At 42.5% G+C, this 27253-nt stretch overlaps 1 protein-coding gene across 2 annotated transcripts in view; it reads right to left on the reverse strand.

Moving 5' to 3' along the window:
• C2CD2 (C2 calcium dependent domain containing 2) overlaps positions 1-27253 on the reverse strand; it is a 1081249-nt gene that overhangs the window by 136229 nt on the left and 917767 nt on the right. For both annotated transcript variants that reach the window (XM_044071129.1, XM_044071130.1), the window contains one exon: positions 12403-12530. In XM_044071129.1, coding sequence (XP_043927064.1) covers positions 12403-12530 — 128 coding nt within the window. The remainder of the gene's footprint in view (positions 1-12402; positions 12531-27253) is intronic.

A 27253-nucleotide genomic window follows, 5' to 3' on the forward strand; every position in this document is an offset into this window, starting at 1 on the left:
ATGAAGATCAACATGCACCCCCCACAAAAACATGGCAGATAAAGTGAAGACATCACTTCAGGTGCCACTCCAGTCCTGGAACGCCACACAAACCAGTCAGTAACTGTGATGTTGTACCAATGTGAAATAATTACCCAACATTCCTTAAGGTTCTGCATCCCCAGACCTGTTAAGTGCAGTACCTACTACATACAGAGAAAAAAAGTCCATGATGAGCATCCCAAATGAAGACAAAGTTTAAGTCACGGTTATGTTGCTTACAGCAGTTAACATTCTTATGGAAGTCAGCAAATTCAGAGCAAAATTCAGATTATTTGCTAACTAATCAACCACATCACAGAGCCATTTGAAGTTCATCACCTGAACCTCATCAATATTTAAGTAAGACGGGGAGCTAAGTAGGGATGCCTCAAGTATATGTAGTTGTCAAACGTCTGAACTCTGTATCACTGCACTCAACTACAAATCCCTTCCTCTGATACCTGCTGGGCTGAAATGAGCCAATTATAAATTATTTGCACTAACAAGTATGTAACTTCATGCTTCACTATCAAAATTGTGAAAAGTGGCCAAAAGGAAAATGTAAGTTTTATGAAAACCCAAGACTGCTGATTATAAAAATGTCTGTTTTTTTCTTCACCTCATTTTCAACCTGAAAGATAATCTAGACTGATCACTTTCACAAAACATGTTCACCATACATTGTCTACTAAATCTACTTCCACTGCTAAAAGGTCACACTTGATAGCAAACTGATCAAGAAAAGGAACCAGTCCTAAACATTTGTACTGTTAAAAGCTGTCACTAGGTACTCTTCGGTGGTTTGTTTTCAAGACTGACTACTTTACACCACTGATGACTTCATATGAAACAGAATGATGTTTTTTAACTATTTAATCTTGCCCGTTTGAAGGTCAGATGACAGGACCCTTCTGTCCTATGTTACATCTTATACCTGGCATTAAATAATACTTCACACGTGGGCTTTATGTGACTAATGACAAACCTTAAGACTCTGACAAAGACAAAAGCATTCCCTTCACTGAGATATCTAGAACTTGAGTCGTCAGCATGTATGAAAAAGTACAGACAGGTCTAAGAGGACGCCAGTTTTAATGCTCACCTAGAAATGTACGTATAAATTGGAAATACTCTTTTACTTCACTTTTTTTTAATCCTCTAACATTATACCTCACTGGCCACCTTCCCCTCTATTTGGCCAAACTGGGGTCCTTCCACATCCTTAGAGGTATACATATCTGCTTAACTAAATCATCTTAGCTAACTTAAAACATGATAGCACAGCAAGGACTTTATATTATTTATGTTTAATTGTATTTGTTTTTCATCACTGAACAAAACACTTGATAAAAGGACAGAATAATTCATGAAAAAAGATGACCAATTCATAACCTGCTGAAGAAATACCACCAAAAATTTTCAGCAGAACCTCAAAACAGCATGTGTGAGGACTACAGAACAGATATGTGGCCAAGCCAGGTATGGAAATAAGATACATAAGGAAAGTTGGTGGTGGAATGCAGAAGTCCAGGAAGTCATCAAAAGAAAGGAGGAGTGCACATAGAAGTGGGAGATAGAAAAGACCAATCATGCTAAGAAGGAATGCTGGTTGGTTACAAAGGGGCAAAGACAGCAGTTGCAACAGTACAGAACAAGGCATAAGAAGCACTCTACCAGCTTCAGGAATGGCATAAAGAAACTCTATCAGGTTGCAAAGCAAAGACAGAAACAAAGAAAATAGACATCCTTTATAAGGGAAGCCAGCAACAACCCACTCAGTCCAAAAAACATTAAAGGCAAATAAAAGGAGTACTTCCAGCAGCTTCTGAATGCAGAAAACCCAACAGAAGCTGTACTGCCCAAGACATAGTCTACAATGAAAGAATAAGAGGAGTCCTCCCTAGAAAAAGTAAGCGCTAATGAAAATGAAGTCAGGGAATACAGTAGGCTTAAACGAGGTCGCAGCAGATAAGATCAAGATGTGGGGTAAATTACAGGAGAAATTACTCCAGAAGGTATTCAAAGCAGTATGAAGACAGAGGTACATCACAAAAGACTGGAGAATAAGCACTCTACTGTCAGTGTACAAGAACAAGGAGACACAGCTCTGGGCAGTATAAACACCTGTCACCACTGAAAGTTCTGTACAGCATGACTGATGGATTTTTTTTGAAAAGATCACCAAAGCAATGGGTGAAGGTAAAATGGTACACATCGCATACCTCGACCCGGCCAAAGCTTTTGACACAATTCCTCACTCAGGCATGGTAGACAAGCTAAACAAATTGGCAACTTCCAAAATTCAAACAAGGGGGGTGATGGGAGGGAAGGTGAGGAAGAATGAAAATGGACAACACAGATGGAATGTTATGGTGAGCACATAACTTTTTATCTAATGTTGTCATTTTCATTCATTCCTCAACTGTTGGGACAGTGTCCCCAGCTACCTAAATCTCGGGAGGACTCTAAGGAAGGATATTTTTGAACACTGCTGAGCCAAAAGCTGCTCTTCCCCTACAGACCAGATCCAATTTGTAATGAGCAATAGAATTACAAGGATTAGCCCAAGTTGCGCCTGCACAAATATCATCCAATAAACATCTGGATAAAAAGGCTGAAGAAGTTGCCACAGATCTAGTGGAATGTGCTTTTGGTGATTTTGGTAAAGACAAGCTAAGTTTTCATAAACAAAGGTAATGTAATCGGTTAACCATTTGGCTAAAGTCACTTTAGAAACTGGTTTGCCTAATTTTGATTATGAAAAAGAGACAAATAATTGTTCTGACTTCTTCTAATCTTTTGTTTTACGTAGATAGAATCGCTATTGTCTGTGAATGTTCAAAAGGTATAAAATATACTCTCCTTTATTTGGGAAATTTGGAAAGAAGAGTGGAAGGTTGGTAGTTTGATTAATATTGGTTTCTGACACCACCTTAGGAAGAAACAAAGGACTAGTCCATAAGAATACTCTATTCTTACAAAAAATTAAATGAGGAGGTTTGGATGACAGGGCCTGTAATTCTGATACTCTTCTAGCAGAGGTAATGGTCACTAGAAAGACGGTTTTCCAGGTCAGGAATTTTAGTTCACACTTAGTTGTTGGTTCAAAGGGGGTTTGTATTAAAGTTTGTAAAACAATGTTCAAATCCCAAGGAGGAATGGGATCTTTTAATTGGGGGGGGGGGGGTTCTTAGAAAGGCTTCACAAAGTTTTCAGGATGCTAAAGACGAGTTATTTACTCCTATATTAAAACTGGAGATGGCAACTAGTTGCATCTTTACAGAAGAACAGTTAGCACTTTCATTGAAAATTTTAGCACAAAATTCAAGAACTTTAGCAACTGGTGCCGAAAACAGGTCTAGATCCTTTGGCTGCATCCAAATGACAAATATTTTCTATTTACTTCTGTAAAGTTTCTTAGTGGAAACTTTGTGGGATGATAAGACAATGTGACAGATGGGAGAAGAGAGCCTGGACTGTCTAGCTATCAACAGAAGTAGACAAACCATGCAGTCAGTTTTAGGCCTGGAATGTCTGGGTGCATCATATCTGTTGGATGAGACAGTATGTCTGGAGTTGCATCCAGAATCCATAGAGGATGAAATAGATGAGGCCAAAGAAAGGGAAAACAAAACTGACAAGTCCAGTAAGGGGCAATGAAGATGGCCGTACTCTTCAATCAAAATGCTTTCTGAAGAAATTTGGGGATTAGAGGTAACAGGGATGGGTGTAAAATAGACCACAGGGCCAATTATGAAGTAAAGCTTCCTTTGGTGACTACCCTGGTGGGGGGATCAGGGCAAAGAACCTGCTGCACTTGTTCAGGTGAGATGCAAAAAGATCACAGCATGGCTGTCCCCATCGATGGAACATCCTTTCTGCAACCTATGTATTGAGGGACCACTAGTGAGGCATTAAAATGGACCTGCTTAACTTGTCTTCATTAACGTTGGATTTCCCTGGAATGTGCATTGCTATCAGAAATTGACTGGATGAGATCATCCATTGTCACACTCTCATAACTTCTCAACAAAGGGGGTAAAATTTGGTTCCCCCTTGTTTGCAGATCTACCAGACCACTGATAATATTGTCTGTGTGGATCACAATAGTCCCAGTAGGGAGAATGTCTTGAAAGGCATGCAATGCAAGGAAGACGGCTCTCATTTCCAGGACATTAATACTGCATGTTGAGCTCTTCAGGGGACCATGTGCCTTGGAATGTCTTTCCCAAAAAGTGCACCCCCACCATCTGGGAGGGATCTGTGGTCACTATGGCCTTGGGTTGGAGAAGAACAAAGGGACAACCTTCTTGTACTTGACTGGAGTGTATCCATCACAGAAGATAATTTTTGCAAGCCTGTGTTATTTTGATCTGACTGGATAAAGGTTGGTAGAGAATGGACCACTGAGTTTCCAATGACCACTGAAGAATTCTCATATGGTACTTTGCCAGTAGTACCAGGATGATTGCTCTTGACATGGATCCCAAAGCTTGAAGAATCAGACAAGCTGAAAGAGAATGACTGTGAATGATCCTTCTGACCTGGAACTGAAAAGTCTGAACTCTTGAGACAGGGTGAGAGGCTGTTTGAGTGACTGTATTGAGCAAAGCACTGATGAATTTCAATAGCTGTGCTGGTTTGAAATGAGTTGTGATTGACTGAAATCCCCAGCTTTGAGCATAACTGGAGTACATAATTCTGAGCTAGGATCAGATGATGCCTGGTTGGAGTGGTTATGAGCCAGTCGCCTATATATGGAAACACCCAGAACCCTTGCAGTCTCAATTGAGCTGCCACTACTGCCATACACTTAGTAAACACCCTGGGAGCTGTGGTGAGACCAAAGGGCAGAGCTGTGAATTGGTAATGGCTGGCTCCCAGCCAGAAGAGTAGATATCTCCTGGATTGTCTGTTCATTTTGATACGATAGTATGCCTCCTGAAGATATATTGAGCACATCCAGTATTCCTTGCACAGGAAAGGCAGAATGGACTGAAATGTGATCTGGAATTTTGTGTACTGAGCTGACTGATTCAGACTGCTGAGATCCAACATTTTTCTCTAGTCCCCTGTTTTCTTTGGCACTAAAGAGAGTCTTGAGTAAATTATGGACTCTTTCTGGTCAGGAGGCACTTCGTGGATGACTCTTTTTCTAGCAGCTTGTTTATTTCTAGTGCTGCTGCTTCCCTCTGATTTGGTGGAACATCGGGGATTTTCTTCACTACTTGTGGGGGTGGATGGGAAAATGGTATTATATAACCTCTGGATATTATCCTCTGCACCCATGAATCTTTTGTAATTTCTAGCCAAGCTCTCTGATGCAAGGATAAATGACCCCTGACTACCTCCAGAGATGGAAAGTCGGGCCTCCTTTCAGGAGCGCTGATAGGATCTGTCAGAAAAAAGTATCTCTATATCCCTGGTTATGCGGACCACTTCTGCTGTGGGGACAGCGCCTTCTATTAGAGTTCTCCCCTCTGCTTCTGGGGGAACTGTTTTCACTTGGATCTTGGAAGGGACTCTGGGATTTTTGAACCACATTTTCCATCCGCTCCGTTGGTTCCCAGTAAAGGTCCATTGAGGGGTCGAAAAATGTATGCCCACTGCAGACAGGGTTTTTTCCTTCCTGCTCACACCTACAGAGTGTGTATTTTACTTTGGGACCAAATAAGGAACTTCTGTCAAAGGGAGCACTGACAAAGGAAGATTTGAAGGGTTCTGTAAAGTCACACAAGCACATCTAGGCATGTCTCAAGTGCGAGGCAATAATACTCTCTGCCTCAGAAGAAATGGTCCTAGTGAGGGATTTGATAAGTTCTTTAATCAAGTCCCTCTGGAGTCTCATGAAGTGGGCCAAATAATTCAATTATTGAAGGGCAAAGGTTGCTGAAGCACAGACATGTTTCCCAAATCTGTCCAGCGTCTTAGACTCCCTGTTAGGGGGGGTGGACAGAGGAACTTTGCTCCACTAGTTCCCTTCTTCGTGGTTGCCACTACAACCATAGCATCAACTGGTACTCTCTTGCTCCAATCCTATCTGGTCTCTTGGGGAAAGGTTTGATGGTGTCAGGCTCCTTCTACACCTATTGTGAGACCAAATCAATGAGCTCAATGGCAGGTGGAGTCACTCAGGAGGTAGATATACCAGCTCCAAAAGCCTCCAGGAAAAATTACACTGCTTGGGAAGGGTTGCCAGGAGACCAACCACCCCTTTGCTTTAGGAGTTTGAGGAGGTTTCCAAATGACACGTCGTCGGGTGGTGATTTTGGGGACCCTCCCCCCTCATCAAAGTCAGTATCCTCTGTGAAAGACTCTTGTGACGAGACCAAGTGTCTCTTTTTGCATTTTCTTTCCTGGGAACTTCTTCGGTGGGATGCTCTGGAAAAGTGTCAGAAGAAATTAGTATACCCTGATGGGTACCCTGGTGACTAACTTGGGCTAGGTGTTCTAGTGGCACAGTTGGTTGAGGGTCTAGATGCAGAGATGAATGGGGTTGGATAGTCACAGTCAAAATGGGAAGAGAAGTCCGAACTCTAGGAATAGAGAAAGCTCTCCACTAACCTGAATGCAGAAAGCTTTGGACAGAGGGAGATCAACAGCTCTGAGAAAACATGCTTACGGACCATAGGTTCCCTCCATCCAGAAGGCAGACTACTCGAGGAGGGAGTCGAAGCCAAGCTATCAAGCTCTGAAGTTCCAAGAGGCAGAGATGGATCTGACAGCTTTGGAGTTGACTCCAACACCCAGGATATGATGCTGATGCTAAACTACGAGAGTCATCATGGCTCTGAAGTACTCAGCACTGGTCCACTCAGAGACACCACTGGAATCGAAGATACCAGCATCTCTGGATTCAGTGCTGACCGCTCCAGAATCTTCGGATCCGACAGCTCCAAAACCAATGATCATATCAGAGAAGTAGCCAATAATGGGGAAGTAGTACTAATGATGGTCTCTGGACCTGAAGACATACCTCTCTGGACTATATGAAGACAGACCAGACTGAACTCTCAGATTATGTGTCCCAGGCAGGTATGCCCCTAGCCCTAAGCAGAATTCTACCTTCACCATGGATGATGCCTCACTATAAATAAAAAATGATAGACTTCAACAATTGGCTTAGCTTCTGGTGTCACTCCAGGAGGATCCAGTATCCGTCAGCCTGGGAAGACATGATCAACAGACCATGCTGCTTTGCCAGGGATAGTCTTCACCTGCCGCCTCTTGGTTTTCGGTTACTGACAAAGATACCTGCCTCCCCCATAATGCCTTTTTAGGCAATGTCAAAACAACAACATTTCTGAGGTAAAAAGATCCACTCGTGACAAACTCAAGGTTATGCTGCTTAATGCTAGAAGTCTAAATAGGAAACTGCACTCCCTGGAAGCACTCCTCACCTTGGAAGATGCAGTCACTACGACATGGTTTAATGCAGCAGAAAGCACCCCGGCCATGCAAGGCTACAATGCCTTCCACACATTCAGTGCTCAAAATGAGTGTGAAAGAACCAAAGGCGGAGGTGTATCAATCTTCATTACAGACAAATACACGTCAAGACTGGTTAAACAGTACAACTCTCTTGAGCTACTCCAACTCCATCTAACTGTAGGTAAAACTGCCTTCCACATCATTGTTAGCTATAGGTCCCCCACCATGAACCAACAGAAACACACTGCCTACATGGGCTTACTACAGTCACTCACTATACAGCCCAACATCTTGGTCATGGGTGACTTCAACTATCCTTCCATCGATTCCGAGAAATATATGAGCACAAACATGCTCACCCTAAGGTTTCTGGGCTTTGTCAACACAAATGCTCTGGAACAGATAGTCCGTACTCCTACAAAGGGCTCAAATGTCCTAGACATAGTACTCACCAAAGTGGGAGGGGGTGGAGGTCACTGCACTTTCCGCTGTGTGCTGCTCTCCATTGGTAAGGTTAGATTGTAAATCAGTCTCGTTTGAAGTAACAATCGGACATGACCCTCCCCCTCTGCAGGAGCTAAAAAAATGAAAAATTTCTCCAAATCAAACTACAGCCTACCAACTGATGGTATAAATAGTTCCAAACCTCGTGCTAACACAACCAACAAAGACTCCTATGCAGAGGTGTACATAGATGCCCTGTATAAACACTTAAACAGCTGTATAATCTTGGCAGTACCTTAAAGGATCAAAATCAGGTCCTCGTGAAAAAAAACAAGCCACCCTGGTGGACCTCAAGTATAAACATGTTATATAACAAGAGGAAGAAACTGATGTCTAAGACCAAGCGGGAACTGGCTCAGCAGAGGAAAAACACCCTTCACAGCTTGAACAAGTAAATCAGATATCTTGTAAAGGCCCCTGAAGCTAATTACAAAACTAAATTAGCATCCCTATTTATGGATAATTATAAATATTCTTTAGCTATGTCCGAAATCTAAAAGGGAAGGCCCTGCTTTGTGTTGAACTAGTAGTGGATGGTACCTCTCACTGAACCTGAGAAAATTGCCAAGCAGTCATACACCAAAGCATACTGGCCACCAGGTCTATATCCAGTATCTCCAAAGAGCAGGTCATAACTGCGCTCTCCAAAGCCAAAAACAAGGCCTCTGTGGGACCAGATAACATCCCAGGCTGCTTACTGAACAGTCTAAAATAGGACCTAGCTAAACCATTTGGCACTCTATTTAACCACAGCTGAAGCACTGGCTTTGTTCCAGCAGAGTGGAAAACAGTGACAGTCATCCCCTTGCACAAAGAGGGTCCATCAACCGACCCTGGGAACTATAGACCCATAAGCCTAACCAGCCTTATCTGCAAGGCTATGGAAACAATCATCAGGGACCTTGTTAACAAAGACACAGGTGACCTTAAACCTCTTGACCCAACCCAATTTTGCTTCGTTAAGGGTAGACCATGGTTATTAAACTTGGTGGACTTCTTCAAGAAGGTCACCAAAGCCCTGGATGGAGGACCAAACAATACATACCACCTATCTTGACTTAGCCAAAGCCTTTGACACATTCCCCACTCAGGTATCATTGAGAAATGTTCTCAGCTGTGGATTAACCCTTACATCACTAGATGGATAGCCAGCTGGCTCACTGACAGAATGCATGCAGTCAAAGTTGGGGATTCCACCTCTACCAGTTACCAATGGTGTACCACAAGGATGTGTGCTGGGCCTTTTATTATTTGGAATCTACTTCCAGGAAGTCCAGGAGAAAATTGACAGCATGGGAATTACTAAGTTTGTTGACAATTGCAAACTGGGTGCAATCACTGAGCCTCCTAACGATACTGACATATTACAAAGGGGGCTAACATAGTAAAATGACTGCTGCCAAAGCAATTATTATCTCCTTTGGCAAAGAGGAAATCCCTGCAAATTGCAATACAGACAGTACTCCCTCAAGCTCTAATCCAGTGGTGCGGGATTTGGGAACACAGGTTGATAGCAACCTAAATTTTGATCACCATGTGTCCAAAGTGGTTAGAAAAGCCTTCCACGATGCACATCTCATAAGTAAGGGCACTGCATTCAGGACTAGGGATCTTATAACTCCTCTGTACTTGACCCTCATTGGACTACTAATAGAGTACAATGCTCCCTTCTGTATGAACCTCACCAAATACCTGTAGCAGCTGGAGAGACCACAGAGGTTTCTCACCAAGAAAATTCAGGGCCTTCAAAACATGACCTATGTGAACAGACTGCAAGCCCTGTCATTGTACTCTGTATCTTGTATGCTGATGAGAGGTGACTTGTGCCTGGCCTACAGAGCAGTCTCTGACCCAACCATAATGGAAATACTGCACATTCGCAAGTCAAATGGGACAAGATTCACTCACTTCAGGGATCTTAACCTGGCCTATGACATTAACAGGCCATGTTGGATAGACAGATATGTCTCCCAGAGTTTGCCGCTCCTCTGGAATAACTCCCAATTTATGTGAAGCAGAGCTCTTCAATGGCCCTATTTACATGCAACTTGGATAACTGGATGACAGATTGTAAATTCACCCCGGGTTGGCACCTATGTCCCTCATGGACAGGGGCAGTAGGTGCTGATCACAGTCTAGCACTGCAAATATAGACCATCTATCATGGTCAGTCAGGGAACACGGGTATAACATGGTTAGGCTTGTAAAGGCTGTAGGGCTATTAGCCTAGTAAACCTCATATGAATATGCAGCTACAGGAACTTCCTCATTATCCTGTCCACATTGGCTTTGGTCAGACTTCTGTAAGAATGTGTAGAATACGCTGTTGAAGATGGTCTGGAATGGTAGTGCCTTGGAGACCACTCCAAAAAGGGAGACGGTAGCCCAGAGGAAACCAGATCCAAGACAAACTGCAGCAATCAGATCCTATGTAACTGTTCAGGGCTAGACTTCAAATCTGAAGGGGTTGGATCCAAAGCTTTACAGACTTTACAGAGAGGTTGTGAACCTGGAGCTGAAGAAGTTTTTGGATCTGGGGAATGCTTTCTCAAATCCTTTTTGTCAGATTTCTTGGGGGTTTGAGCCCCAGATGATGTTGAATTAGATTTGGAGGGCAGTAAACTTCTTAGAATTAATTTAGTTTTTCTATCAATCAAAGCACTAGAGTTAAAAGCCTTGCAAATGTCACAGTTAAGAGTCAAGATGTACTGGGCCTAAAAATATACGTATTTGGAATGTGCATCTGATAATGGAATTTTATGTCCACAGGCTGTACATATTTTAAAAACCTGAAGGCTTCTCAGACATTTTAACATTACACACTAATACTATAGAAAAAGAAAAGAGGCAACTTTTTTGTTTGTTAATAAATAATAGTAGAAAGGGGAAAGAATTACGAACAACAGTAATTAAAGATGTACTAAAAAGTATGAAAAGAAGGGAATACCAACAATGGTAAAAAAATAATTCCACAAGTAAGTGGTAAAAAGGGAGGAAGTGCTGTAAAGATATCAATATTTAGAAAGAAGAAAAGTTTATAAAATTATAGCGTTCTAATGTAAGATTTCAACTCACAAGAAAAAGTCACTATACTCTAGAGTATTCAGTGACCACGTTCATATGATAAGGTGGCAAATGAGATCTGAAGTGTATTAGGTTAGGGCATTATGGGTAAGGAAGGAGCTTGAGAGTTTCAGTGTTCCATGAGCTGGATGAAGTGGTCAGATCCAAACCCAACAGCTGAGGAATGAATGAAAATGACAACAGCAGATACAAGTTTAAACAAAGCCCAATTCTGTTAAAAAGATTTGATGTAAAACCAAATGATCTGTTAGCCTTAGCAGTTACATTACAATAAATGTTTAAAATATGCTTCAAACCAAATGATCTGTTAACTTTAGCAGTTACATAAGAATAAATATTTAAAATATGCTTCACACCCTTAGTACAGAATACGATTAGTAAGTGACAGAAATGAAAATCATAAAACATTCTAAAAGTGAAATTAGCCTAAATACAATCTTCACTTTTTAAACATTTTTGCATTCATGTTGAAACATACCTACTCCAGCAACGATATGACGATAGACATATGTAGGCAACTAATCACAGCTCAGGGGGCTGCATATCATTCATGTGTAGTAGTTATGGGCTTACAGCAAAAACAAAATTCAAACATGAAGGGCTGTGAAGTCATGGAAATGATTTATCTTCTTATTAATGTCCTGGCCTGATGTATTATCACTGAATTTGTTAAAGTATTCCATTATAAGTGTTACACTTATGACTCTTTTCACTCATCTTCTAGCTTTCATCTATAAGAGGGAGCTATGCTGCTTTTTCCTGTTGTAAATGTGGCCTGTGCTTTTACTACTGTACACTATTACCATTGTACTATAATACATACACAGTTGTTGGAGCTACTGTAGTCTGCTATGTCAACAATGGATCTGCAGAGTATTCTAATATGTACGTAAATCTGTCCTATAAAGGACGCCTGTACCATAGTGAGAATAATCAGTTAACCAAATGAAGTTAAAATGATAAATAAATATGCCACTAGCTTAACTAGAAATTGAATCAGAATTACTTAGCAATACAAATATAATTAATACAATTTCATTCTATAACAGATTAAATAAAACAAAGTCCACAGAGACGGCTGATTTACAATGTAGGCTCAAGTCACCCGTGTGGCATTTGTCCTGGGTAATACTCTCCTTCTCTCATGAAAAAAATTGGTTTTGTCACTACAACTTAGCTCTTCAGAAGGAACTGTACATAAGCAGCATGAAATAGAGAAAGTAAGATCAAGGGAACAAAAGATATAAGCAGCACATAAGACAAAGTTAGATCCAATCAGAACAGAGGTCACTAGGATTAAGTGGTACAAACACAAAGTATAATAAAAATCAGGGTCCAGAAAGAAAGGGCAGAAAGACATACCTTTGAGACTCCTGATATGATAATGGTGCTCTTCTTCCGCGGTGATTTTAAACTCTGCTTTGCAGATTCTTGCAACTGCCGGATTGCTGCTTCTGCAACAGGGTCAGTTCCTTTCAACATGAGAAGCTCTAGGGAGAAAGTTGCCATGCTATTAATGAATTTCTGCACATTTTTGCCTGGATGCTCACTGTTCAAGCAGGTTACTGGTAAAAGGAAACTTACTGAGTAAATCTGTTGGCTTACCTGTTAACTGGAAGTTCTTCCATCAGAGTACACCTATAACCCATAATACCCTGTCAGGATGCACAGTTATATAGCCATCAGCTGTGTGCTCTGACACCTTTTTATTCCTTTCTTGTTTTGCTTTACAACAATTACATCACCCCAACCACAACATAAACTTGATGCATGATACTATCTGAAATGAAAGTGTAGAGAAAATAGTGTTGTAGACACCTACTTAATTATTCATAATGGAAAAGAAAACATTTCAGTTACACAAAGATAACAGAGTTCATTAAAATTTGGTTGCTGCTAACTACATGCCACTCTTTTTACTAAGTAAAGATTTACATAAAAGCCTGCATATTTGGTGGGGGGTGGTTACACATCATGCCACTTGATGTTGACATTTTCTAATATAATAAGAAGCGTATTTATTTACAACAGTTCTGAACAATGAAAGTGTCTATGAGGGCTGTCATTATCTCATTAAAACTTATGTGATGTTTCACTTAGGAAGGCAACAACTGAGTCTAGAAATAATTTTGTAGACTGGACTCCCCAAGCACAATCCAAGGAATCTGTTGCCAGTTCCTGGTCCACAACAAGAGGAGTAAAGGGAAGTAGACACCGGCAATGAATTTATTTCACTAACATTGCTGGTCAAGTCTTGGCCTTTGGTACCATTAGGACTGCGAAGGGCATAAACAACAGCCTATGGTGCTGTTCCAGCAGCCAGGAAGTATAATAAAAAGTCATGATGTGCTGCATTCTGTCCAAGGAAAGGAAGCCAAGCAGCTTTTTCATAGAGCAATAATTCTTGGTCTATGGATTGGGAAGACCCGATTTTGATTTGTTGAGATTCCTAGAAATATGGACGTAAATAAAAAGTCAAAATACCGCATAGTTAAAGGTGCTGATTCTGCTTAAATCAGGCAGTAATCCAGATAATGATAACTGTCAATCCCCATAAAGGATGACAAAAGACAAGTGATAGACATTTAGTAAACACCATGGCAAACTGATGAACTAGAAGTGGAGTGTCTCCACACAAAATATGAGACACAGTTGTTGGCCTCTGCAAATGGGGATATGAAAGAAGGCATCTTGCATTTCTGGAGTAACAAAAATGACAAGTGCATCAGAAATGGCAACATCTGTAGCGGGAACATCCTGAACTTTCTTGTTTTCATAAAATTAAGATTTTAGAGATCTACTGGCAATAACCATCTTTTCTGAAACCGAAAATTATGGTGAATAAAAACATTTCTTTTTCTGATAAAATAACTAGTGTAATGGCTTGCATGTCTAATCATCTGTCATACCAGCAGAGTGGTAAATGCATCCAAACTCCTAAGGTGCTTGGAATGGGATGTGGAAAGCAGTGGTAAAACAAATTATGATGTGCACCCTGTATCTCTTACACAAATATCTGAGATGGTTTGGGAAAAAACTTAGTACACCAGAAAGCAGCCTCTAAGGAGCTGCAGAATGACAACAGCATGTAGTAGATGATCATGCATGTCAGGAGATAGTATAGAAAAGTAATCCTGAGACTGCATATGCCTTATGTTTTTGAGAATGAAAATGGTCTTCATATTGAACAAACACTGTGGGGGACTCTCCTATCTCGAATTATATAAGTAAACTTGATCCTTCTTTGAGGAAAGCACTGCTGTGCAAGTAAAACTTACCATAACTGTAGAAGTTCTAACAGAACAGTGTTAAAGTGGTCCAAGCTACTTGGGTTATATTCTAACCAGATATGACCAAATGACCAGCTTAAGGGCAGCTTCCTTGTGCTCTGAAAGAAGCGTGGACAGATTTCCATATTAAAAGGCGGTTAAAGAGCCAACAACAAAAGAGTTTTTTCGAACCAGGAACAAAGGTAATAGCCCTGAAAGAGCTGCTACTGCAACACTGATCTATTAGAACATCTACTGTTGTGATAAGTTTTACTTGCACAACTGTACTATGTTCAGCATTAGATCACTGTTGCAACAGCCTACTCTATTAGGGTACATTAGCATAGCTCAGTAACACGTAGGAAGGAGAAAGCAAATTAAGAACCCAGGAGTCCCTAGGAAATAATCATAACAAACCCTTTTTTGTATCTGGAAAAAGAATCCAGTTTGTAATGCTCTGGAAATGTATGTACAGAGGACCAAGTTGCTGCCTCTAGAATACTTCTAGAGTCCACCCCTTTCCACAAAGACAAAGAAGAACCCAAAAGCCCTGGTAGGGTGGGCCCTAACCTGCATGGAAGTAACTTGTTCAGGTGAGAACAACAAAAAGAAATTGCATGAGACAACCACCTTGAAATTGTGTGTTTTGACTTTGGTTGCATTATTCGAGACAAATAGCTGAGCAATATTCCTGAAGAACTGAGTTCTGTCCAAGCCATAAATAAGCTGCCTGTGGACATCCAGAGTATTAAGACTTCTTTCTCCCTTGCTTTTGGGTATTGGGAAAAAGTCAGGGAGATTAATTGATTAGCTCAAGGTAAACTCTGAAACCACGTTAAGCATAAAAGGACAATTAGTACTCAAAGAAAGCAAGCCCTTTTGAAAAATGAGGTAAATATGACTCACCATAAGAGGTCGTGACTCAGACATCTTTCGTGATGAAGTAAGAGCAATGAGTAATAGAGTCATCCATGTTAAGAATCTCAAATCAGCCTGATGAGCTGGTTCAAATGGAAGAAAAGTTAGCTTTTCGAGCACAAAGTTAAGATCTCAAGGATGCATCACCTGTTTTCTATGTAGATGAATATGCAGAATCCCTTTCAAAAACTGCTTGACTTGTGGACTGAAAAATTACTTAAAACAATGTTGCTGCTGAAACCAAAGTCTAGTTAATGCCTTGCAGGCTGTTAACTTTTTCAGCACTGTATTAACTTATGCGCAGTACTAATAAAATAACTTGGCTATGTAACAGATGACATGTACTATACTGTTACAGTTGCTGCTTTAATGTGCAAAATCTTACTTGATGACCAGTACAGATGATAACTTTCCATTCTCCATTTACCTAAGAACAAATGTGTTCCTACAGATACCAGATCCAACATCATTCAGTCACTGTCCTTTTTATACACTTTTGAAAGCAGTCTTTTGATGCTAATATTGTTGGAATTTACTTGATGTAATGCAGTCTGCTGGGAACTTTCAGTCAGTACTCTGATATTTGCCTGATGTCATAAGGTCTACCGATAAACTGAATTTTGTTTTGTTTCAAGGTGAATTATGTCTTAACTTAGGGAGGTGCTCCTGTCTCCAATCATCCCTGCACCTGGATTTCTCAAGAAGCAGAGAGGCATTCTTATCTGTAGTTCTCAAAGAAGCTTGTACCAAACGCAGAACATTTTGTATTACACACAGCAGGATGCCAAAACATGCTTACTGTATTTTTTTATTTTTCATCTAAGAGAAGTTTAACCATTTAATATATATACAGTAACAAACAGAAATGTACATGAATCTAAGTGTATATATTTGACTATATATATTCTAACAAATAGAAGTGGACATGCACTACTGTGTTTAAATGTATATATCTAACATGGACAAGAAGAAAGGGGGCAATCCAAGGGCTGACACTCGTACCTTGATAGAAAGATAAGAAAGGCCAGAGATCAGTACCTTATACAGATAGCCTAGTACCCAGCTATGAACCTATCGGCCCTGGGGCCTATATAAGCCTAGCCAAAAAATGTTCCCTGGGTTTCACCAGCCAAGAAAGTTATTTTCCTGCGCCCCTGTCTAGCAGAGCCACAGAAATGATCCCTGGGGTGAATTTCCTATTTCCCATCCAATTGCTGAGATTTTTCTTAAAGAGGGCTAATGAGGAGCTTTGCTTGACATGAATGGGTAGTCTGTTCCAGAGCACGGGAAGCCTCTGGGACAGGAATCTATCCCTCCAGCATGTTCTGTTTATTGTGGTGGCAAGATTTAGGTCCCTGGAGTGTGTGGCTTGGAGGGATTGGGGTTTCTTTAAGTGTAGCATGTCCAACAGATCTGGATTTGACATGGCTTTGTATGTTAGGCCTCTGAGCAGGCGATAAGCGACGGAGTATAGCAGGAGTTTTTTGAGACAGTCTGCGTATGGCATCTGTTTGAGGCTAGTAATCTTCTTAGTGAGGTATTTCTGTGGCCTTTCGAGTTGCTGTAGATGTCGTGTGAGGTACATGCCAAATGTGGCGTTGTACTCTATAATGGGTCTGATGAGGGAAGAGTAGAGAGGAACAATAACCTCTTTTTTTCTGGAGGTGAACCCCTTTGTGATGAGGTTTGCCACATAGAAGGATTTCTTGACTACTGTGGCGATGTGATTATCAAAGGAGAGACTACTGTCTACCTGTGTCCCATGGTCTCTTATCACACTTTTGGTGTTTAGTATGCTACCCCCTATATGGTAGTTCATGGGTACAGTGTTTTTCCCAAAGGGGATGACAATGCACTTCTTGGCATTGAGCTTGAGGCCATGACTTTGACACCAAACATCAGTCTCGGTGAGGCCCCTTTGCAGAATGCCCACATCATTAGGCGATTCTATTATGGCACCTAGTTTGCAGTAATCTGCAAACTTTGTTAGCCAAAGACCTGTTGTATTAGCCTGGACTTCTGAAAGTAGATACCAAATAGGAGAGGACCCAGGACTGAGCCCTGTGGTACTCCACTTGTCACTGGTCTGAAGTTGGGTTTGGAGCCGGCTACTTTCACTGTGTGGGTTCTGTCAGTGAGCCAGTTGGCCACCCATCTTGTGACCTAGGGATTTATGCCCAGTCTAGTACATTTATCTATAATTCTAGAGTGGAGGATGGTGCTGAAAGCCTTGGCGAGGTCAAGATAGGCTCTGTGCACCACCTTACCCTCATCCACGGCTCTGGTGACTGCTTCAAAGAAGTCAATCAGGTTTACGAGACATAACCTACCTTTTACAAACCCAAACTGAGTGGGGTCCAGAGTTTGGAGGTTACCTATGTTGTTTATAAGCTCCAAGATGATACATTCCATGGCCTTGTAGACCAGGCTTGTCAGGCTAATGGGGCTTAGTTCCCGGGGTCCATGGTGGTGTCCCCTTTGTGGACTGGGATAACAGTTGCTGTGCGCCATTCAGTAGGCACAAACCTGAAGTGAGTCTATGATTGAACATGGTACTTAGGTGGGGGTGCCAGTTCGTTCTGTAGTTCATGCAGAACGCAGCCTGGGATGTTGTCAGGTCCCACGGATGCCGTGTTCTTGGCTTTGGAAAGTGTGGTCTTTACTTGTGCAGCCGTGATTACATGGGCTTTGCATTCTTTCAGTACAGTGATGGGCCCTTTGGGGGGTGAAGTTTGCACTGAACCTATCTGCCAGGGATGTTGGCAATATCCGATGGTTCTGTGTATCTAATGCTATTGTGCTGTAGCTCAGTGCAGATCTGTGTGTCGCCATTGGTGATTTTATTTTTGTAACTAGCTTTGGGGGATTTTATGAGGGATCGCAACTTCTTACTGAGGCTGACTAGAGAGTTCCTGCAATCAGGGGATTTTACTCTTTTTTTGCAACATCTTCTTCCTTCTGTTGTAGAATTTGTTTATGGCAGGGGACCACCAGATTGACTTCCTTTTTTCTGAAGGATAGCGTCTTGGTTCTGTTGGGTATGGCATGATCCATGCACTCATGTATGTGCTTATACAGTGATTTGTACAGGATTTAGCAGTCATACCTCTATTTTCCGTCTGTATGGGTGTCATGAAGCTTGCCACTTCTGTCTGTATGGGTGTCATGAAGCTTGCCACTTCTGTCTTAAGAAGGCTTTGGAGAAGTTTTTTTTGGTGGTTTCCTTAATGGGGGGGTAGGGTGATTAGCTTGTGGTCAGATCTGACCAGCAAGGAGTTGACCTCTGGCATGGAACATCGGTTGCCCATACTGGTAATGAAAAGATCCAGGATATTGCTGCCCCTGGTGGGGGCATGGACAAGCTGATCCAGGGCATTGGAATTTATGAATTCCAGAAAGCATTGAGCAAATGAGTTAGTACATGAGTAGTTTTCCCAGTTGATTGTGGGGTAGCTGAAATCACCCATTATTAGGGTATTGGGCTGTACCTTAATATAACCCAGTATATCAAGAAACATGGAGTGGGCATCCTGAGGCATGGTGGGGGATCTGTATCAAGCTACAACCTGGATTGCAGTCTTGCCCAGTGTTAGTTGCACTTAGATAATTTCGGATGCATTATGTTGAGCAACTAGCCTGAATATGGACACGCCTCCTCCTTTAGTGTTTTGGCCCAGGTTAGGTGGCCGAAAGGTGTGGTATGAGTTATAGCCTGGTAATGCAGGGGTGCTCTCTGGAGCCTTGAACCAGGTCTCCGTCACTGCACGGATGTTGATGTTCTCCATTTTAAGGAGTGCCTCGAGTGAGTGCATTTTGAGGTTTAGACTTCTAGCATTGAGTAGCATTACCCTCAGATTTTGCTTGCTTATACCTGCCAGGGTGGTGAGTTTGTCATTTGAACCTTGCCTAAGAAAGGCACTATAGGGGTGGCAAGAGCCTTACCCAGTATCCGGAATCCCAGGGGTGACAGGTGCATGCCATCTTTGGCAAAGCATCGTTGTCTGTTGATCATGTCGTCCCAGGCAGACAGACACTGGATCCCATTAGAATGACACCAGATGCTTAGCCAATTGCTTAAGTCAATCATGTTGTCCTTGTATTGTGGCATCATTCTGGGCAATGGCAGGATGCTACTCAGGGATAGGGTCATACCTGCCTGGGCTACATGATCCGAGACCTCCTCCATGTCTCTTTTCATGTAGTGCAGGGAAGTACATCTCAGGTCATTCACACCTACATGGACAATGACAGAGTCATATTTGTACTTGTTCTGCAGTGACCTGCGTGCTTGCATTATGTGGCAGATCCTGGCACCTGACAGGTAGCTGACAGTAACTTTCTCATTGTTTAGCCTGGTGAGTGGGCCATCAGTGTGCGCGACCACAGAGTCACCCATGACTAGTGTGTTGGGTACATTGTTTTGCCTTATGGGCTGAGGTTGAGTGGCACACTGATTTTGTGGGCTATGTGTCATTTGGGTAGTGTTGGAGGATGGTGGTTGCTTGCTTTTCAGCTTTGGAGGTCACTGTTGTTTGGGCACATTTTTATTGAGAGCCTACGTGAATGTAGGTGTGTGTTTTGTGTTACTATGTGTGGGTTTAGGTGGTCTAGGTTTTGATGTGTGACTATGTGTTGAGTGTGGTGTGGTGCAGGTGTTTATCTTCTCCTCTTGACTGTCTAGTACAGTCTTGGCTGGAGAGAGCTTAGCTTCCAGTTTGGCTATACAAGTGCATCTCTCACAGATTGTAGTGTTGGGTGGTAGGAGGAGAGCGTTGTCAATGTACATGAGGCAACTGCTACATTTCCCCAAGATGCCAAGATTCATCAGGTGGACAGGGGAAAATACCGGGAGCTAACCCTTAGACATGCCTGGATAGGTGCTTATTAATTTAAGTACTAAAAACTGTTTTCCTCCTAACAAGTGAGGAAAGTTGAGTGGTGCAGTAATTTGTAGATTTAGTGCTTGCAACAAGTTTTGAACAAGTGCTGAGCACAAGGAAAAAGTTTTGAGTGCTAAAACTAGAAAAAGTACAGTTTTGTACCTACCATAAATGTAGATGTCCGATAGGTATGCATCTGCAGTCATAACATATGGGTTGTCCTGCCTCAGGCAGCCCTTCGGTCGGCCGGATTCTAAAGTCTGGGTCTGGCCTCGGCTGATGTCGCACTTTCCCCGACGTCAGAGCGTCTGGGGTATAAAAGCATCAGCCGACGCCATTTTCCTCAGTGTTTCTTGCCCCAGATGCCAGGTGCCCTCTAGGAAGGCCAAATTTGGAGGAATGCAATAAATTCCAAACATTTTCCAAAATATATATATATATATATATATATATATACACAAACAAATACACCATAATAGATCCCCCAGCTAGCTAATGGAGGGGTAAGCACCCCAGGAATACCACAGAGGGGAAGGAGGGAGGGTAAACCTGACTGCAGATGCATACCTATCGGACATCTACATTTATGGTAGGTACAAAACTGTACTATGTCCTTCAAGGATGCATCTGCAGTCATAACATATGGGTAGAATACCATAGCCAATCTGGGGGAAAAGGTACTAAGAAAAGGATGGTGTAGTTAAGATACCCTGCAGGACTGCTGTAGCAAAACCTGCTCTGGATCTGGAGTATAAAGGTAAATTGTAATGTTTGGCAAATGTATGTACGGAGCTCCATGTAGCAGCTTCTAAAATGTCATTGGTAGCCACCCCTCTTAGGAAGGCTGTAGTGGTGGCTGTGGCCCTCGTGGAATGAGGCCTAATGCTTGCAGGAACCGTCTTTCCATGAAAGGAGTAACAAAATCGAATGCAATTTCCTATCCACTTTGAAATTGTCTGTTTGGAAATTGCTTTTCCTTGTACCCCAGCAGCATATGCTACAAGGAGTTGGTCAGTCTTTCTGTAACTTTTAGTTCTGTCCAAGAAGTAGCGTAGTTGTCTGTGTATATCCAGAGTGTGTAGAAGTTTTTCCCCTTTATTTTGTGGATTTGGGAAGAATGTAGGCAAGTGAATAGCTTGGTTCAAGGATACCCTAGATACCACCTCTGGCATAAAAGTAGGATTTGTTCTCAATGAAACTCTGTCCTGATGGAAGATAAGATATGGCTGTACTGCCATTAAAGCTTGTAACTCAGATACTCTTCTTGCTGAAGTTATGGCCAGAAGGAATGCAGTTTTCCAAGACAGAAACTGTAGAACCGTCGATGCTGCTGGTTCAAAGGGAGGAAGTGTTAGTTTCTCCAGCACAAAGTTGAGATCCCAAGTAGGTAAAGGGGGTTTCCTTGGAGGATTGATGTTTTTGATTCCTCTCAGAAATTGCCTGAGGAGAGGATGCGAGAAGATGGGTGGATCAACATTGTATTCTGCTGAAATTGCTGAGGCATGAATCTTAATGGAAGAGTAGGACAGGCCATTGTGGAACAATTCTGCTAAGTATTCCAGAATATGTGCCATGCTTGCCACTGTCACATCTAAGCCTTTTGTTGTGTTGCAAATGAGAAATCTTTTCCATTTTGCTGAGTATGTCTTCCTTGTGGAAGGCCGGCGAGCTTCCATAATAATGTCCTTTACTCTCTGTGATAAGTTATTTTGAGGGGGGTTTATGGAATTTTCCAGGCAGTTAGCTGCAATGTTTTCAAGTTGGGATGCATGGTCTTGAAATTGTTCTGTGTCAGAAGTGGCCATAGGGGGAGAGGCCATGGTTTCGTCTGTGACATGCTCCTCAATAGTGGGTACCAGTGTTGCCTTGGCCAGTCTGGAGCGATCAGAATCACTCTTGGCTGTTCTGCCCTGATCGTCAGTAAAACCTTGGACATTAATGGGAGAGGTGGGAAGGCATAGACTTTTAGAGCTTTCCAGCTGAAAGAGAGAGAGTCCACCCTCCAAGCTTGTGGGTGGTATGTCCTTGAGCAGAATGTCTTCAGATGATGATTGTGGGGCGAGGCGAACAGATCTATCTCCGGCTTTCCCCATGCTTGTGTTATGAGTAGAAAGATGTCTGGGTGCAGCATCCATTCGTGTGCATCCATGGTAGTTCTGCTTAAGCTGTCTGCCAGTGCATTTTCTTTCCCTGGCACGAACTGGGACTGTAGTTGGATATTGAGTTTCAAGCATAGTTCCCATAGATTCATGGGCCAGCCTGCATAGAGGGTAGGAATGCGTGCCTCCTTGCTTGTTTATGTACCACATGACTGTGGTGTTGTCTGTCCTTATTAACAGGTGGCCTTGATGGAGGAAAGGTTTGAAGGCCTCGATTGCGTGCATCCCTGCCAGCATTTCCTTTTGGTTTATGTGCATGCGCAGCTGCCCTTGAGACCATAGGCCTTGGATACATTTGCTCTCCATGTGTGCTCCCCATCCTCGGTCTGAAGCGTCCGTGGTGATGGTTTGTTTTGTTTTTGGTTTGTTGAAAGGCAACCCTCTGTTGGAGTGGCAGGCTTGAGCCCACCACAGGAATTCCTTTTGAAGGCAAGGAATGATTGGTATCAAAGTTTCCAAACTGTGACTGTGCTGAGACCATACACTCCTTAGGTACCACTGTAATTTTCTCATATGCAGCCTGGCTTGTGAAATCAGAATTATGCCGGATGCCATGTAACCCAGGACCTGCAGGATTTTCCTTGCAGTTAGCTGAGTTTGTCTTGTCAGATTCATGAAGTAATCCGGAAGTTGTTTTTGTTTTTCTTCTGTGAGAAAGGCCATTTGGGTGGTTGTGTCTAGATCTGCACCCAAAAAGGTTATCCTTTGGGATGGAACAAGTCTTGATTTTTGGATGTTGACTGTGTATCCCAAGGCCTGTAATAGGTAGATGGCATAGTCCAAGTCCTTTATCAAATTTTTCTTGTTGTCCGCTTGTATCAGGCAGTCGTCCAGATATGGGTAGATTTTAATCCCCTGAAGTCTGCAGTGTGCAATTACTGATGCCAGGCATTTCGTGAATACTCTGGGCACAGTAGATAAACCAAAGGGCAATGCTGAGAATTGATAATGCTCTGATCCTGCAAGAAATCTGAGGTGTCTTCTGCAACTTTGCCGAATAGGGACATGCAGGTATGCCTCCTTGAGATCTAGAGTCACCAGCCAAGACTCCTTGCCCAGCATGGGAAGAAGTTGCTATAGGGTCAGCATCTTGAATTTTGGCACAATGAGGTAAGTATTCAGTGCGGACAGGTCGAGAATAGGCCTCCATTGATTTTCTTTTCTTGGAACAAGGAATAATCTGGAGTAAAATCCTTGGCCTTGTTCTGAAAGAGGTACCTTTTCTATGGCTTTCATTTGCATTAAGTTGTTGATCTGCTTTAAAGCCTCTGCCCTCTGATTTGGTGGCAGGTTTGGCATTCCGTTTCTTCTTGGCAAAGTGTGGAAGTGGAACCTGTACCCTTTGTCTATTATTTGCAGTATCCATGAGTCCCTTGTAATGTAATGCCAGTTTTTTGAGAATAAAGAAAGCTTTCCGCCCAATGGTGCTTCCAATTGAGCCCTGGTCGGCGGAATCAAAGGAAAGTCATTGAGTCTGTCCAGGTGTAGTAGTTGTTGTTGCTGCTCCTGCACTACCTCTCTGGTTAGTAGGCTGCCATTGACGGCCTATGTAGGAGCCTCTAGCTTGCCCTCTACCTCTGGGATGCCTGTTCCTGCCCCTCTGGGATCTGTCCGAGTCTGGAAAGGACCAATTCTTAGTAGGCCAGTTTCTGCTGAATCTCGGTGGTTGTACTTGCAGAAAGTCCTTAACTGTTTGCACAGATTTTGCCTTTTCTTCAAACTTCTTTAAGACCTCCTGAGCCGAGGAACCAAATAATTTTTGTTTTTCCATTGGAGCATCCAGGAGTTTAGCTTTGACATGGTCTGGTAAAGATTGTTCCTTCAACCAGGCATGCCTACGAATAACTGCCCCAGTCATAGCTGACCTACATGAAGCTTCCAGTGCATCATAACCACACTGCAAAAATGATTACTAACCTGCTGTGAGTTATGTACCAGATCCTGAAGGGATTTACGGTCAAGGGGTTCAGAAGAGGAAAGCTTCTTATGCAATTCATCTAACAAATACTCTTGGTACTGTATCATATGAAACTGACAATTTAATGCCCTCATGGAAAGAGTTGCAGAAGTATATACCTTCTTTCCCCATCTCTCTAAAGCTCTAGACTCCCTTTCAGAAGGTAGAGGATTTTGGCAGTGGCAGCTGCAACCCCTTTTGGGCCCTGAGAAATAGTATCTGGGTCTGCAGAATGGGCCTTGTACAGATGTAGATGAGAATCCGGGACCCTGTAGTATCTATCAGGTTTGGCAGGAGCCGGAGGGAGAGAATCAGGGCTGTACTAACATCATTGTACACATCATCAATAACATTCAAAACAGGAGGTATAGCTAAGGGCCTATGCTGAGGTAAATGTAAAAGGTCCTTAATCTCTTTCTAGAATCAGAAAATTCCTGACCCTGCCATTGAAAATGTTCTCTCATAGAGTGTAGTGTCTCACCAAAGGAAAACTCTTCAGGAGGGGAGGCCGAAGGGATAGATTCTTCAGCATCAGAATCCTCGTAGGCCGAATAAGCCTCCTCCTGTTGATCTGACAACACAGATCCATCCGTAGACTCATCTGAAGAGTGTTGGTCAGAGGGCTCAGTCCTGGGCCTTTTGTCTGGTGGTGGTTGAGAGCCCCTGTCCGGGTGAGGCTGAGAACCTCTAATTAAAGAGATAAGATCCTCTGCAAGGCTGAGGATCTGAGAACTAGAAGAAGATCTCTGAGAGGTAGTCTTGGGAGGCAAAGCTTTAGCAAGTTTAGTAGCTTTAGCCCTGGAAAAAGCCTTAATGGACATGGAAGCAGGGTCCAAAGGAATGGTGTTGGACATTTCCTGGACACTGGTTTCAGTAGGTAGCTCAGTAGCCGACTCAGCCGGGGCCTCCAGGGCCGCAGTGGTTGGTTGAGTGGATTCGGTTAAAGGAAGTACCGAGGACTCGGTTTCGGCTGAAACCGAGACACTCGCGGTAGGCCCAACCGTGGTTTCAGCCGAAACCGCGGGCCGCGAGTGACGTCCTTGTCCTTCCGTTTTTTCACCAAATGCGATGTCGGAGTCTCCGACGGCATCTTATATGCAAAATTAGCCCCAAAGAATTCCTCTGCAAACTCCGACCGACGTCTAAGAGTTCGTCGGTTGAAGGAAGCACAGGCTGAACAGGCCGAGACGTCGTGGTCTGGGCCTAAGCAAGGGAGGCAGTAAGAGTGGAAATCCTTATGAGGTATTTGTTTCCCACAAGTTAAACAATTATTTACTTTATCTGACATCGGCTGAGGCAAGAAAATCGGCTGAGGCAAGAAAGAGTCCCCAACGGGGTACTTAGCTTTTTTCGAAGTCTTCGGTATCTGAATCACAGGAGCTGACCGACCGGCACTTGCGAACTGCTTCTGCTTCGGGCACCACGCGGCAAGAAAGACTGAGGAAAATGGCGTCGGCTGATGCTTTTATACTCCAGACGCTCTGACGTCGGGGAAAGTGCGACATCAGCCGAGGCCAGACCCAGACTTTGGAATCCAGCCGACCGAAGGGGCTGCCTGAGGCAGGACATCCCATATGTTATGACTGCAGATGCATCCTTGAAGGACATCTGGCTAGTTCTACGGGAAAAGTAGAAGAGCAGACTTTCTGACACCGGGAAAAGTTTAACCCCAATTAAACGGCGCTGAACGACGTGCAAAACCACGCAAACATGAGTTTTTAAAAAGAAAGATGAAAGGGATAGAAATAGCCCAAAATGGCCAATAAAACTACAGATTCTGAGCTGAAACCACTCCTCCAGCGACAGATAGGCTGCTCAAAGCTCACCATTCTCACTGATGAGCAGAGAAGCTTCCTTCTGTCTTAATAAGGTCTGGGCAACACAAACTACAAAACAGCCCAGAATTCAGCAAAATCTGAAAACTGGACTCTACTGGTTATAGAAAGGTGGGAAACGAGAACCAGAGGCAACCAAGCATTAAAAGGGTTCTGGTTCTTGGATTGGCACCAACAAAGAAATCATTTCCATTTGAAATATATGATTTCCTAGTAGCAGTCTTTTTAGCCTCCTTCAGTACCTGCTGCACCTCCTCAGAAAAAAAGAACCTAAAATTATCAAAACTGCAGCCAACTGAAGTGTTTTTTTGTTGGGATGGATCAAACATATGTCTTGTAAGAGTTCTCAAGTTTTTCACTTTAAGGTCTTTTAACCTTAATGTTGAAATAAACTGGAGACAATTTTTATACATATTTGATGTTTTTAACCTGCTCCTTTTAACTGGTTTCAGTTTTCCTTATGCATTCCATTGCTATGCAGTCTATGGTGACTTACTCCCTGGAAAGTTTTTTGCAGAGTTGATAGGGGGAGTATTAAAGTTATATTTATTTATTTTACTTTTATTTTTCTTATTTGCTGTTGTTAGACTTGTCCCATATTTTCCCCGGTGACTACTTTGAAACTGTCTTATCATAGTTTATGACAAAGGAGACAGGATTTTGATGAAAAATACAATTCCTGCCGTATATGGAGATTGGCAAACTGAATACCATCTTTACATTTGACACAATTTGTTTGCTTCTTATTTTATTATTTAGACATTATGGAACAGGACCATATAAGCCTTTTTTAGCTGAGGCCTACTTACAGAAATTAGTAAATAATCAGAGACACATATAAATACATATCTATGTAGATGCATCTCTATTTGCCCATCTCTCTCTCTCTCTCTCTCTCTCTCTCGCTGTGTGTGTGTGTGTGTGTGTGTGTGTGTGTGTGTGTGTATGTACATATATATATATATATATATATATATACATACATACATACACAAACATACATATACATACACATACGCACAGAGCTTGGAAGCTGATAACATGATGAGGTGGATGGGCAAATAGAGATGAGAGTCTGAAAGTGCAAAGTCGCCTGACTTGACATCGAGGGATTAATAATCAGAAGGAAGGACAGACTAGAAGTGGTGTAGAAACTGCAGTAAGAAACAGTCTTCTGAAGACAGCGAGGGATGTC

The sequence above is a fragment of the Protopterus annectens genome, chromosome 5.part0 (assembly GCF_019279795.1).
Source record: "Protopterus annectens isolate FY-2018-M chromosome 5.part0, PAN1.0, whole genome shotgun sequence".
Classification (NCBI taxonomy): domain Eukaryota; kingdom Metazoa; phylum Chordata; order Ceratodontiformes; family Protopteridae; genus Protopterus; species Protopterus annectens.